General features: G+C 27.5%; 2 protein-coding genes across 3 annotated transcripts; both read right to left on the bottom strand.

Annotated features, from left to right (window-relative positions):
* Positions 1 to 247: 247 nt before the first annotated feature.
* On the bottom strand, positions 248 to 2887 carry LOC132946395 (large ribosomal subunit protein uL5-like). Its single transcript, XM_061016384.1, has 6 exons — positions 2762 to 2887; positions 2286 to 2405; positions 2062 to 2211; positions 1853 to 2000; positions 422 to 516; positions 248 to 351 (listed from the first exon to the last, which is right to left on the bottom strand). Exons 1-6 carry the CDS (start codon positions 2780 to 2782, stop codon positions 316 to 318), a joined length of 570 nt encoding a protein of 189 aa, XP_060872367.1. The 5' UTR covers positions 2783 to 2887; the 3' UTR covers positions 248 to 315.
* Positions 2888 to 4409: 1522 nt separating this feature from the next.
* LOC132946398 (ATP-binding cassette sub-family B member 10, mitochondrial-like) lies at positions 4410 to 9315 on the bottom strand. 2 transcript variants are annotated; one of them, XM_061016388.1, is made up of 10 exons: positions 8890 to 9315; positions 8623 to 8823; positions 7826 to 8028; positions 7641 to 7751; positions 6658 to 6828; positions 6320 to 6551; positions 5302 to 5588; positions 4964 to 5217; positions 4776 to 4885; positions 4410 to 4662 (listed from the first exon to the last, which is right to left on the bottom strand). In XM_061016388.1, the coding sequence occupies exons 1-10, from the start codon at positions 9122 to 9124 to the stop codon at positions 4544 to 4546; spliced, it is 1923 nt and encodes a 640-aa protein (XP_060872371.1). In that variant the 5' UTR covers positions 9125 to 9315; the 3' UTR covers positions 4410 to 4543. The 2 variants fall into 2 exon arrangements, with proteins under 2 accessions (XP_060872371.1, XP_060872372.1); XM_061016389.1 differs by having other exon boundaries at positions 8939 to 9073.
* Positions 9316 to 14397: the final 5082 nt, after the last annotated feature.

Below are 14397 nucleotides of genomic sequence, written 5' to 3' on the forward strand. Positions count from 1 at the left end.
TGTAGTTAAGCTAAACAATCAGTCACCACTGTATCGATAGTCGATACTATGTGTCACCAGCAAGATAAAGAATAAAAAATGTAATTAAATAAAAAGCTGTGTTGTAGTAGAAGTCAGAAACTGTAGTCTTTACTAATTTATAATCCCAATAAATGAATAACTGTAGAGGAAATTCAAAGGAATACTCTTTGTTATTTGAAAGGAAAATTAATCGTAGGTGAGTTTTGATGCAAAATAAAACCAAAACTGTTTGTTTGGAAAAACAACATGTATGTATATTTTTGGGATTTGCATTGATAAACAATACAATTAATATTAGTGTTTCTTCCCTGCTAAAATGATTCCGTCATACTAAAAATAAAACAAAATATTATTAGTTCAACTTTAGTTATAAAAGAAATAACAGTAAAAAGACAATTACTTTAGTTTGGAACCACTTCATTGCATCTTCTTTGTTAAGTCTATGTTGGTAACCAACTTTGCCTTGCTTCCTTCTTCTGTGAGCTACATTGAAACCTATATACAATTTAAAAATAAAAGACAGTTTAGTTTAACAAAAATAAAATATATACTTTTAGATTTACTAAGACTAAGACTTGTGTTATAATTTTATAACAATCCTACAGAGTTAATGTAAATTAACAAAAGTTGTCATAATTGACTCATTTCAAGAAACATAGTAGCCTGCTGACTTGTGTACAGGGTTATCACTATGAAGCTAAGTATACAGATAGTTGACTCAATGGGAAGAACATTCTAAGGTGTTGCCCAACAAAAACTGGTAGTTGCAGACTAAGGTTTTTAACTTGAACAGAATATAATATAATTTACAATTTATTTTATTATAGTAATTTTTAATATTTATAATTATATAAAAACAGCTCCTTATTTAAAATTTTTATTTTTAACATATAACTATCCATTTTAAACAAATTAAAGGACAATTTATTAAAAATTGGTTTACATTAAAGTAGATATCCCTATACTCTTTTCAGAATAAGAAGGCACCAGATTTACGTAGCAAAACCGGATTTGCCCATGGCAACCTGGTGCATTCTTATTCTGCAAAGAGTATAGGACTAAATATTGAGTGACCTATCTACTTGCATGACATTTGATAGTAGTATAGTAATTTAATATTGAGTTAATTCAAAATAGTATCAATGATACTCTAACTCTATTTGCTTATTTGTTATAATTTTTAAAATATAACTTAATGAACTGTTGGTTAATCAGAAATATATATACCATGTACACAGAATATTTAATGTAAAATATAACTAACAACCATAAATATGCACAAAAAGCATGAATATAAAAACTTGCTATCATACATCAAGCTAAGTAAAAATCAAACAAATAGGCAATATTAAATTGTTAATTTAATTTTTTTTTTAAATATGTCATAAATGCATCATCCGCTTCATTATTAATAAATTAATAATTATCAATATTATTCAGTACAATGTCAGGTAAACAAGTGCAAGGAGTGTATAAGACTCATTATAAAAACAGAAAATATTTTGAAACTCAGGTTTTTTATTTTTCTAAAACCAAAGGTAGATACTTTGCACCATCAGCAAAAAGGAAATTAAAATTAAGAATACATTTAAAAAAAATTTGTGTGTAGACCCAGATATAATGCAAAAGCCAAACTATCATATTAGTGTGGGAAAAAAAAGACACGGTATTTACATTAAAAGCCTAATTCATTTTACCATTGTTAAACCTAAACTATATAAAATATTTAGATAGATATTTTGTAATAATTTAATTTTTTTTAATTAAATTGATGAAAAACAGGGAGATACACACGTATGTTAATTATTTGTATTTAATAAAACAAGCTTACCTTGACGTCCTAAGACAACGAAGAAATCTAAACCATAGATACCAATACTGGGATCATATTTGATACCCAAATCGATGTGTTCTTGAATACCAAAACCGAAGTTACCGGTGTCCGAGAAGTTTTCTCGCCTCAATTCGTATTCACGAACCTATTCAATATAATATAATTTAGTTTAATTAATGAAAAATTACATTGAAAATCAGTCAAACCTTTAATCCACGTTCCAAGATTTCTTCAGCCTTAGCACCTCGAACTGTGCAGTGCACTGCAATTTTTTCATTTCTTCTGATACTGAAAGATCTGACTGTATAACGAGCTTTAGAGAACACTGGTTGTTGACCAGTCAATTGTTCCAACACCTGAAAGACAACAACACATACATTAGTCATCCTGTGAAAAAGATAAAATAACACTACAAGTAAAAACAACGCACCTTAGCGGCACGGGTGAGCTTGTCACCAGATTCGCCGACACAAATGTTCAAACATAATTTACGAATCCTCAATTCGCGCATACGATTTTTCGTTTTCTCCGAAGACTTGTTGCCTCCTTTCTGCAACACAAAACACAATTATTATACCTTGGGGTTGAGGGGAAAACGATAATTATTTTTTCTCTATATTCGGGAATTATGTATTCTTAATGAGTATTACGCCTCAGTAACGCGTGAGGGTATATTGCAATATAAGAACGTAGATGATGTGGCACCGGTAGTTTAGAGCCCCAGAACCAATTTGTGGCTGCTGAGTCTGAGCATTCAATTGAATACTGGCCCGGTGCGATACTAAAAATTGAAGGACCTGTCGGTATACATTTTCTATGAAGTCAGTCTACTGACGGTGAACGGTCGTCAGAAAGCGAGAGTCCTGCCGTTCAGTCGATCGAATCGGATGAAAAATATTCACTCACCTTTAAGTCGGCGAGGACCATGATGGATTCGTTGCGGCTATTTCACGTCCAACGAGGAAATGCTTTCTAGAAGGCGAAGCGAAACGACTCGAAAATCCAATGAGCATTCACCATAGATAATATATACCATAGTTACCAGTAGTAACCAATAGGTAACCATTTTGTCTTATCACTATCTACTAATAATTGTTATCACTATCTTTAATCGTGATTGTTATCAAGTAAATATTATTATTTATATTTTGCTGTTTGAATATTTTTGAATCATTCGATTATTTGAAATTTTTAAGTTTGAACAGAAGTATATTGGTATATTGTTTCCAATTATGAAGGTACAATAATTAATTTTAAATAATTTATAATTTTTTTTCAGTGAGTTACATCCAAAAAGATTTAAACAATCACAATTTTTTAAAGAGTTGTCATTTTTTAGGGGCATTGAAGTGCACGGGATCAGCTAGTATTTATATATTAATTAAACCATTTGTACAATTATTGATTTGCATTGTATATTGTTGTTTAATATTTTAACTTTAAATTTTTTGTCCGGGGGAAGGGAATTGTACTGTTCGGGGAAGAAACATCCTAGAATCATGTTGTCTCAGTGACTGTCTAACACAGTTGTATTAGGTACTTGGTAAACAGTATAGCAAATCTAGGTATAGGATTCTTACTAGTTACTACAACAATAGTACAATTGATTTGTATATTGTGGATAATATTAGTGAAAATTTACTTACTATCAAATTTGTAGACGAAAATATAAACTGTGCTCTAGTACGTTTTTTTCTTAGCAAGTAATGTTAATTTAAAAAAAAAATAGTTATTGAAGTATCTACCTACCTACCTACTCATTTTAAAATAAAAATATGGAATATTATAAAAATATAAATAAACATAAATTATACATACAGGAATTTTTTTAAAACGCCCGCTAGGTGGTACCTTAAGCTGAGATCGTTTATAATAAATACAGGTATTATACTATCATGCCTTATAAAAAATGCATTTCAAAAGTTAAGTTCTGCTGAATGCCTGAATGTTATAGACTATAGTAATGTGTGTACAGATAATAACTCAGAAGATCAGTACAGTATACATACACCACACAGAACACACTACAACTACATACTAAAAAATAAAATGTTCAACTCGCCACAAAACAACCAATCAATTAATGTTAGTAGGCAAAAAAAAATTATGGAAAAAGAATGTTTCTAGCTCTAATTATTATTATATTTTTACCAAGTATGGATGTTTCAGACAATCCATATTTAATAATGAATGTATTTTCTTTATTAACAGCTTCCAAATTGTTACAAAAAAAATGTCATTTATAAGTTACTACTTACAGTACATGTGTGTTATTTTTCCATCATAATATCTATAGTTAAAATTTAAAAGATATACATGTTTTTTTTAATTTCAACAAAAAACTAAATTTATAAAAAAAACACGAAAATATAGTTTTATATACATTGATTTTAGTTATGTACATGAACCTATTCATGTATATTATAAAAATGGAATGTTTTAAATTAATAATTGATGGCAATATTTTTTTTTTAAATTGTTAACTAACAAAAAAATATTAAAATATTCATATCATAATACCTATATTCTATCTTTTAAAGAAAAATAGCAAATATAATAAATAAAATTGTATAATTATTATTTTTTTTTTTTTTTGTAAAAATATATAATATCATATAACAATAATAACAATAATATGTTGAACATTTATAATACACCTTAATACCTTATATTTGTTTTTTAACAATATTAGCTAGTCAATACTTGATTCTTGTTGAGTTTTCTAAATAAACCATTTTCTAAAGACATAAGAGCATCATATGAACCCAATTCAGCTATTTTTCCATTGAATATTACAGCCAATTTATCTAAAATTAATGAAAATTTTAATTTTAATGAAATATTAATTGGATTTATAACCTGATAAATAACTTTCACCTTATGTTTAAACATTAAGACTATACTTGATTCAGTAAGTTACCTGCATTTTTAATGGTAGATAACCTGTGTGCAATTGTTAATACAGTTCTTCCTTTTGAAACTCTCTGCAATGCTTCTTGAATTAACTTTTCACTCTCCGCATCTAATGCACTGAATTAATTTTATCAATTAAATAAAATAAAACAAAATAGTCAACAATTTCATATAAGTTATGACAATAATAATTACCTTGTAGCTTCATCTAATAATAATATTTTAGGATTTTTTAGTAATGCCCTAGCAATAGCTATCCTTTGTTTTTGGCCACCAGATAATAGAACACCACGCTCTCCAACAATTGTATCAAATCCATCTGGAAATTTTTGTACAATAAAATCATATGCATTTGCTTCTTTAGCAGCATCAATAATTTCATTATCTGTTACACAATCACGGCCATAAGCAATATTTTCTCTAACAGTCCCAGAAAATAAAACTGGCTCCTATAAATAACAACTGATAAATATAAAATATACAATATACGTATTAATAGCTTTAAATTTTTCATAGAAACTATTATAGCTTACTTGACTAACGACTCCAATATGACCATGTAACCAAATTGGATCATACATTTTTAAATCGGTTTTGTCCAAACATACTTGACCACTTTGAGGATCATATAGTCTTAGTAATAAATGACCTAAGGTACTTTTTCCACTACCGCTATGGCCAACTAATGCATATATCATACCACTAGGTATCTCTAAGTCTAATCCATTAAGAATAGGTGCGTCTGGTCGATTTGGATAGTTAAATACAATATTCTGGAAGCTTATATCGCCTTTAGGATCAGTTAATGGTTTGAGTCCACCTGTAATAATAATAAAGTTATAAATAATAACTTATAAGATTACAATATTTAAGTTAAGGGGGCTCCAGTCGATGATAAAAAAGTGAATCTTAGACAGATAAGCTAGACAAAACTGGAGGAATTTGGTTTAACAGATTTTATTTTTGAAAACGAATTATGATTGATTAACAAGTTTACTAGGTTTTGCCAAAGGCGATTTTGAATATTAATATTTTCAGCTGATCTTCAAGAATAAAAATATGATATTTTTGTATTTATATTATTCATCATGACACTAACAATAATTGGAATATTAAAAATCGCCTCAGGCAAAACCTAGTAAACTTGTTAATCAATTATAATTCGTTTTCAAAATTAAAATCCATCAAACCAACTTCTTACAGTTTTGTCTAGCTTATTGGTCTAAAAACTGCTTATTTTAAATTGAAAAAGGTTGATCATAATTTAAAATTCCGTCAATGCCTGCGCGTGTGTAAGTTAATTGACGGCGAATATAAATAACGACCGACCTACTGGGCGGTATTATGCAGGCCTACTTTTATAATTCAGAATATTTCTAAGAAATATTGAACAATTACAGATTAAACTTACACATACTAATCTTTGTTTACTTTGCACACACTTATAAGTCATTTTAATGTCATCATGTTAAATTGATTATATTAATTTCCTTAAAACACGACCGACTGGAGCCTCCTTAATAACCTTGTAAGTACAAGTCAAAATATTACCAGAAATAGGTATAGATGGTTTACGATCAATAATTTCCCATATTCTTGATGATGCGCCCAGGCCTCTATTAATGTCAGAATAGAATGTTGATAGACCACCAATAGACACTCCCGTATAAGCGGCATACAATAAAAAGGAACTCAATTCCCCAACACTTATAGCTTGTTCGCTGACCAACAATCCACCACTGTATAATACTGATATAATTATGAAGTTACCGGCAAATCCTGTCTAACCAACAATGAAAGTCAATGAACATTTAGTATGGTACTATAATGTACCTATGTTAATAAGCTGTAAACCATGAATAAATACTAAAAAATTGATTTGAAGTTACCATAGCAAAAAACAACCCTCTCATGAAAGATTCTTTTATAGAAAGCTGCAATACTTCATTCATTTTTTTCTCGTACAGAAATATTTCTTTATTTTCTTGGCTGAATGCTTTTACAGTTCTGATATTTGATATTTTCTCTTCAGCAACTTGGTTTGATGCAGCTAATGAATCCTGCATTTTTAATACTCTATAATTTTCTACTTACTAAATAGTAAAATATTACTAGAATGACAAATATATGCACTTAAGTGAATTTTTAGTTTGTATGATAGTAGAATGTACTTGTTTTTAGTTCAGAAACTATCAAAATTGAATATTATTATAATAAATGTTAGTAAAATGATAAACGCACTGAATACAACAAGATATATTTTATAAAATATATTTATTGCTTTTCTATTCTATTTGTGACACACTTAAGGGGACGTTGGCATATGTTGTCTCCGTCTTACAAGTGCGTAACATAGCAAATTGTACGCTCAGCAGAACACATGTATCTCCGTTAGTTTAAAAATTAGAGCAAATTATGAACCCTTATACAATTTAAAGGTAAGATTATTAGCTAGACAATGACATACGCGTTTTATTATATTTTAATTTCAAAGCGAGTTATGAGAATTTTAAAATGTACAAACAGTTTAAAATTTTAAAATACACATAACTCACTTTGAAATTAAAATATAATAAAACGCGTATGTTATTGTCTAGATAATAGTCTTGCCTTTAAATTGTATAAGTTCCTCGGTTTTTTAAAGTTAAATTATCAATTATATTACATGTTAGACTTTTAATCAAATATATTTGATAATAATTGTGTTTTCTATCTATGAGTTATTAATATAAATAGACCTAATCATTTGAAAGAAAGAAAATAAAAGGAAGAATGTAATAGAAAATAAACATAGTTTAGATTAATCTGCTAAAGTTTAGTCTTAATAATAATAGAAACAAAATCATGTATTAATATTCATTATATATTATACCTGTACAGATCGTGTAATTTTTCGAACAAATCGTCCATATATCACAGCCAATGCAGCAATTGGAGGCACTATGGATAAGCCAACCAAAGCTAATTTTGGAGATACAAAAAACTAAAAACATTATATAAATAAAACATTATTTTTAACACTAAAGAATTAAGTAATTTGTATAAAATTGAAATTACCATAAAAGAAACACCACTGGCAACCATTATAGTAGAACGTAGTCCATCAGAAATATTTGTAGTAATGGTTTGGCTTACAAGTAAGCAATCAGATGATAGTCGATTAATAAGTTCTCCAGTTCTATGACGATCAAAGTATGCAGTTTCTTGTGACAAAAGAGATTTAAATAATAATTCTCTAAGTGTTTTTGTTATTTTATAACCTAGCATATAAAATTATTAAAATTAATAATAAATAAAAATACATTCAACTATTAATTTAAATAGATTATATATTTTAATAAAATAAAATTTAATAATAAAATTTAATAGATAATTGGCTATGTCCCATTGGGATATAATATAAAATGACAGATGTAACTGAAATGGTACAAATATATGTATTAAGGCTCCAGCCTCCAAGTTCAGAATGAAAATAATGTATATTTTACACATCAAATTTATTCATATTATACTATTTAATATTTATACAATCATATTTAATAGAAGGTGGTAAAAATGTAAAATTATTTAACTAATTTAATTGAATGTAAGGAAGTGAAAAAAAAGTAAATATGCAATATTGAAATATTTTTCTAGTGCTACCTTTACTTAAAATATATACATTATTGTAGCTAATATTCATTATAAAATGTATACAATTATTTACCTTAAAGAATATTAATGTATCATAATAATTTTTAATTAATATTGTATATACAAAATTGTTAGAAAATTAAAAATTAATAAATATTTAAGCTGTAGAAATATAGTTTATTAAAATAGGTGTATGGAAGCAAATTATTCGATTAAGTTACCAGATGTGTTAATTAAATATATGCGTCCAAAATTGCATGCAGCTCCGATTAAAAATACTGGTAGCAGTATTGTACATATTGTAACCAATTTAGATTGTGCTTCTGTAATGTCAGACTTGTAAATTATATCAACAATCCGTCCAAAGGAAAATGGAATCGCCATCGTAACTGCACTAGATACTAATAAAAAACATACAGCACCTGAAAAATTAATAAAAAAAATAGTCAACCATAGAAGTCAATTGATGACCACTATATTTAACTTGCATATAAGCCTATTTTTTTCTGGCTTTGCAAGCGAATACAATCTCAGAACCTTAGACTCTGAAAATAATTTTTTTGTTCCTTTTGTTGTACTTTTGGTGCTCATCCATCTTACAGTTTCATTAAGTAAAGGCTTTCGTGTACTATAACGAGGTATATTGACTATAAAACTGTGATGGTAATGAATGGGCAATTTAAATTTTGTACACAAGCTATAACGCAATAGCCCAAACGTCATATTGATGATCCGCAATGATTCAACTACTAATTAAGTTATGTAAGTAATAATAATATGCAACGAAATTATATAAAATATGTGTAATGCAATAATTCGAAATACTTAAACAACTACCTAACTAATTAAATATAATGTAATTACTAACAATTGCATATGACACTAAAAAGTAAAAAGTAGAAAATAAATATGAAATAAACGAAGACTATAGCCGATAACTGATAAGAAACTGTGATAACGATAAGAAACGGTCGGCGATGAAATATGGCAGCTGGTAAAATTGGTAATATATTATATTCTATCACTATTTTTTTTATAATCCTAAAAACCATTAACTTTATCGAATGAATAAATTACAACAAATGTACAGACTGTTCTTTATGCAACACGCCCCAAGATATATTTAGCCGGATACACTACTACCCGTTGCGAATCACGGACATTCCCCCCCCCCCCCACCGATATATATATTTTTTTAAATTTACTATTTAATAATATTATATTATTATTAAATATGAAATTATTTTTTTGCCTAGTATATTGTCTATGTCATAGACTATGATTTTCATAAATATAATAAATTATAGATGTATATTTTTGATCAACTGAACTACTTGAATCAAATTTACAAGCAATTATTAAATTATTAAATATCCAAACTGGCACAGTTTTAACAAAAATAAATTATAAATAAATAAATATGAACAATGGCTAAAAACATATGTGCTTAAAAATAACAAAATAATCAGAAATCAAATGTTTTTTTACAAAATGTATCGTTTTTTGTTGGAATTTTTAGCCATTTTTAATAATTATTAATTATATTTTATTTTATAATTGTATAATTGCCAGTATAAAACGCATACGTTGTAATACGTGTAATCGGATACAGCCAATAATATATAGTAACGTACTAATATCTCGTTATTCTCGTTCGAGTTGACAAATAATTTATGGGTTGCGATTTGGTAGCGAGGTGGGGTAGGATTCGGTTTCTCCACTACAGATGAGTGACCAATTACTGATTACTAGAGCACTGATTTCTATGCAATTGCATATTTTTTTCCTTTTAATATTTTTGGATTTTTGTCAGTTATCTCCGCGAATCATCATAATTTGAAACTAATGGTGAAATTTTTTTTTTGTCAAGTAGAAAAATTGAAAATAAATTTTATAATCATAAAATAACTGAAAACTCAAAATATGACTTTACATGAGAGCTTTTCAATAATTGACAAAACGAAAGAAAAAAATCATTCTATTCCTGGATCGAAAGGTCCTGGACACTTACAACAAAATTAAACGAGCTTTCCAATAAAAATAAAGGTCTGGAAATTCTATGAAAAATTAATGCAGTACTATTAGGTGAAAACGTTGAGCTCGAAGATCTTTATCAAGACCCGATAATACTAAGCTGCTTCAAATATGCCCCAACAACTTCAGTTGACGTAGAACGTTAGTTCTCAGTCTTTAATAATATGATAACCGATAAACGTCACTGCTTCACAGAAGAAAAACTCGAAATGAATATGATTATTCATTTTAATAATAAATACAATTAAAAAAAAACATTAAGTTGTTCAGAAAATTCCCTACATTTTTTTATTAAGTATTTAAGTAATTAATTATTATAAGTTGTTTAATTTGTAAATTTTGAATAAAAAAAAAATTCTTGCATATTTTTTGCATATTTTCATTATTTTTACTACATATTATATGGCATATTTCAATACTTTTTAGTGCATACAAATTCGCGCTCTACTGATTACAAATCGATCACCAAAATCTTGTAAACAAACAATTATTTCGTTTAAACCGCATGAAAAATAATCTAGTTTGTTGTTCACTTTGTGTGTTGAAACGAAGAGGGCTTGCAGAACCAAATCCAAAAAGGGCAAACATTTTATCCGAAGACGACGAGTGAGTATCTATATAATATACTATAGTACGCCTAACTTATACAGAGTTATTTTTTAAACAGTAAAATATCACTATCATTATATTGAAAATCATATTATAATTTTTTTTCTTTTACATAATTTGTACCTTGAAGTCATTACAAAACAGTGAACCAATATTTTGCGGGGTAACACTATGCAACTCAAATCTGAATTTATAAACTTTAAATACTTATAAGTTATAACTTATCATTATGTCTTAATTTTAAAAAGTAAAACCATCAGAAAACTGTATCGGTAAAAATTGAAAATATATATATATACCTATATAAGCATAAAACTATTTGACAATAAAATTTTCATTAGGTACGAACAATTTGGAAAATATTAAAACATTTCGAAATAATGAGTTCCTGACGTTCAAAAAATCATAAGTAGGTACCTGTATAAAATTATAAGCTAAATTACATACATATATTAAATTATTAATACGCGTATCCATGTACATTAAAGTTCCTATCAAGATATTTTTAAAACTATTTACAGTCATAATATTTTAACATTTGTTTCAGGTTTATTCCGAAAAGTCAAAACAAAACAAAGAAATCGAACTCAATCTAATTGGAAGCGTATAGGTACTTATTACTCTTTGGTAAAGGGGATGGGTGGCGGTGATTTAATAAGGGGTCGCGTATAGGCAACTCAATGACTTATACTCGTTACGCAGTGTGGTTGTGTGCGAAGTAAATGATCATTAGTGTGCGTTTTTAGGAGTAGTTAAAAAAATGTACTTAACAGCTTTCGTGATATAAAATGTTAATTCTTATCAGGTTAAGATTAAACGCAGTAATGGGTAATTTTCAAACGTGGAGTAGACGTATTTACATAGTTTATGGCTTGTTTAGACTAACTTACTTTCAAATATAATTTCAATATAAAGGATTTTAGATTATTGTAGTAGTAAATCTATATTCAAATCTAATAAAACTATAGTTTTAAACTAGATAATTAGTTATCAGTTTATTACTTATAAACGATTAATCAGAGGTATCCTTAAAAGATCTGGTCATAGTTTAAAATATCAACTAGAGTTAAATTTATAAAAAAAATATTGAAATGGGAACATGGGCAGAAAGCAACCAAAAGAAAAAACATTTAAGAAGCAAAAAATAAGTAATTTAGCTAGGAGCTAAAAAGACTGCAGTCTATGTTCTCCAACTTCTTAAACACGAAATCAATAATGAAAATAATGAGTATAAAAATTATTGATATTTTTTAAAGATACAAAAAATTAATATATAGAGAATAACAGGCTATCGTAGAAAAATTAATTTTATGAAGAAAACAAAATTACATTCATTTTCAAGATGGAGATTGCAGTCAATTTTGAATTACAAACCATAAATACTTTTTTTTATTATTATTAAATTATAATTATAATCTATACACATTTAGTACAATAAATAATTTTGATTGAAGATAATATATACATAGCGAGACTAATAGATATTGGGAGGGCACACAGTAGTGCCATCCGAAACCATAAATTCTAAATACAATTAAACGCAAAGGTACTAAAGATATGATCAGAGATTATTGGTTAGAGATATCAATAATACAAAAAACAGATATTTAAATATAATGAACTTAAAAATGAGAGCAAAAAATAAAAATAAATAGTCAAGGTCATTGCTCATGACTATTCGCTGAAAAACTCTGGTTTTAACACATAGTAGCGATAATATAATATTATTAATTTTATTGTTTTAAATTGTCAGAATTATTGTTTTTTTAAGACTAAGTTGTCCTCGATCTAATATATGTGTTTCCGATAACATACAACTTTTATAAGATTAGATATAATTTATTGTTTTAAAAAATACTTTCAAAATTTTTAATTTTTATACATATATCTATAGGCAATATAATACAAATAAATATACAATGCATGCGTTTAATTATTACGATTCACTGTCACTGCCTACGAACTACTATAATAGTACTATATTAGATATAAATGTATAATATATAGCCATATAGGGATATAAAATTCGAGAGTATTTTTGTAAAACAGTTATCCAACCTAACCTAACCTAACCTAATCTATTACTGGAAACACATATATTCGATCGAGGACAATTTGGTCTTAAAAAAATAATTAGGTATTCATAAGTTTCACCATTTAGAATATAATATTAAAAAACCAATAAATTCCCTATGTGTACATGTAAAAATGACATCACTACGGTCCGCCACGCATTCTGGCGGATTCTGTTGGACCACTTTTATATGCACAGTTCGGCGCTCTTTCTCTAAATAATGTTCATTAGCTAAAGAAATGTGGATCCTTCGAGGATGATCGCTGGACGCGGTTAGGTTAGGAGAAAATTTTCCAGGAGAGCAAAAACTAAGTTATATTAAATATGCAAGATCAGGTATTCAAATGTTAACGTAGTTTATGACACCATTAAAATCTATATAAGTTCTGTACTACAAAATTAATGAGCTTTTGTATATTGTGTAAAACTAATTTTAAGTCCTTATATTATACCAACTTAAAAAACACCTGACTTAGGTAACTCTTTTTTCACTAATTTCATGATGTAATCAAATGTGATAAAAGGGTTATGTCAACTAAAACAGAATTTTTAAGTATAATAATAAAATTAATATTAATTTCAAATAACATGCATTATACAAACCAGATAGTTACCTATATAAACCAAGGCAAAACTTTCACACATTAGGTGTAGCAGTAATGACACCTAAATACCTTACAATAGGTATTTATAATGAGAATTTCACTTAAGGGGCCTCGCTTTGCCGTCAATTTTAGCTGAAAAGACCTAAAATATTGACAAAATTAAAGTTAGTTAATATTGTCCGATTTTGATTCTAAAAAAAATTTGAACTCACCAGAAAATTGTCTATAGGTACATCCTACGAAGTACTTTTTAAAAACTAAATTTCATATTATAGTAAACTAAAATAGTAAACTTGAAAGTGCCAACTTTTTCGAATCATAATTAAAATTAAAATTAATATTAAAACGGAAAATGTTTCATACGATTTACAGACATTTTTCTGCTGAATTCAAATATTTTTTCAGAATCAAAATCAGACAACGTTAACTAACTTTAATTTTGTCAAAACAAATGAATGTTTTTGTAAAATTTGTGTATAATGAAATTAATATGGTTATCGAGTTATTTACTTATGCATGCGTGTACGAGAGAGGATAACCACATTTAATTTCACTCACATAAATAATCATTTACAACTAACATATAGATCCCGAGCGGCTATGACAAGATTAGAAATTGCCTAAATGTTGCCCCTTAAATAATGACCGCAGCGAGGCCACTTAACTGGATTTCT

Source organism: Metopolophium dirhodum, chromosome 6 (assembly GCF_019925205.1).
Source record: "Metopolophium dirhodum isolate CAU chromosome 6, ASM1992520v1, whole genome shotgun sequence".
Classification (NCBI taxonomy): Eukaryota; Metazoa; Arthropoda; class Insecta; order Hemiptera; family Aphididae; genus Metopolophium; species Metopolophium dirhodum.

What these genes read in the sequence shown, in the direction of transcription:
- LOC132946395 (XM_061016384.1), bottom strand. Translation starts at nt 2,782, where the DNA reads ATGGTCCTCGCCGACTTAAAG. An exon ending in TGGTCCTCGCCGACTTAAAG is followed by an intron (nt 2,406 to 2,761) that starts GTGAGTGAATAT and finishes TTTGTGTTGCAG; the next exon opens with AAAGGAGGCAACAAGTCTTC. An exon ending in TCTTGGAACGTGGATTAAAG is followed by an intron (nt 2,001 to 2,061) that starts GTTTGACTGATT and finishes TATATTGAATAG; the next exon opens with GTTCGTGAATACGAATTGAG.
- LOC132946398 (XM_061016388.1), bottom strand. Translation starts at nt 9,124, where the DNA reads ATGACGTTTGGGCTATTGCGTTATAGCTTGTGTACAAAATTTAAATTG. An exon ending in ATATTTAATTAACACATCTG is followed by an intron (nt 8,029 to 8,622) that starts GTAACTTAATCG and finishes TTTATATGCTAG; the next exon opens with GTTATAAAATAACAAAAACA. An exon ending in CCAGTGGTGTTTCTTTTATG is followed by an intron (nt 7,752 to 7,825) that starts GTAATTTCAATT and finishes TAATGTTTTTAG; the next exon opens with TTTTTTGTATCTCCAAAATT.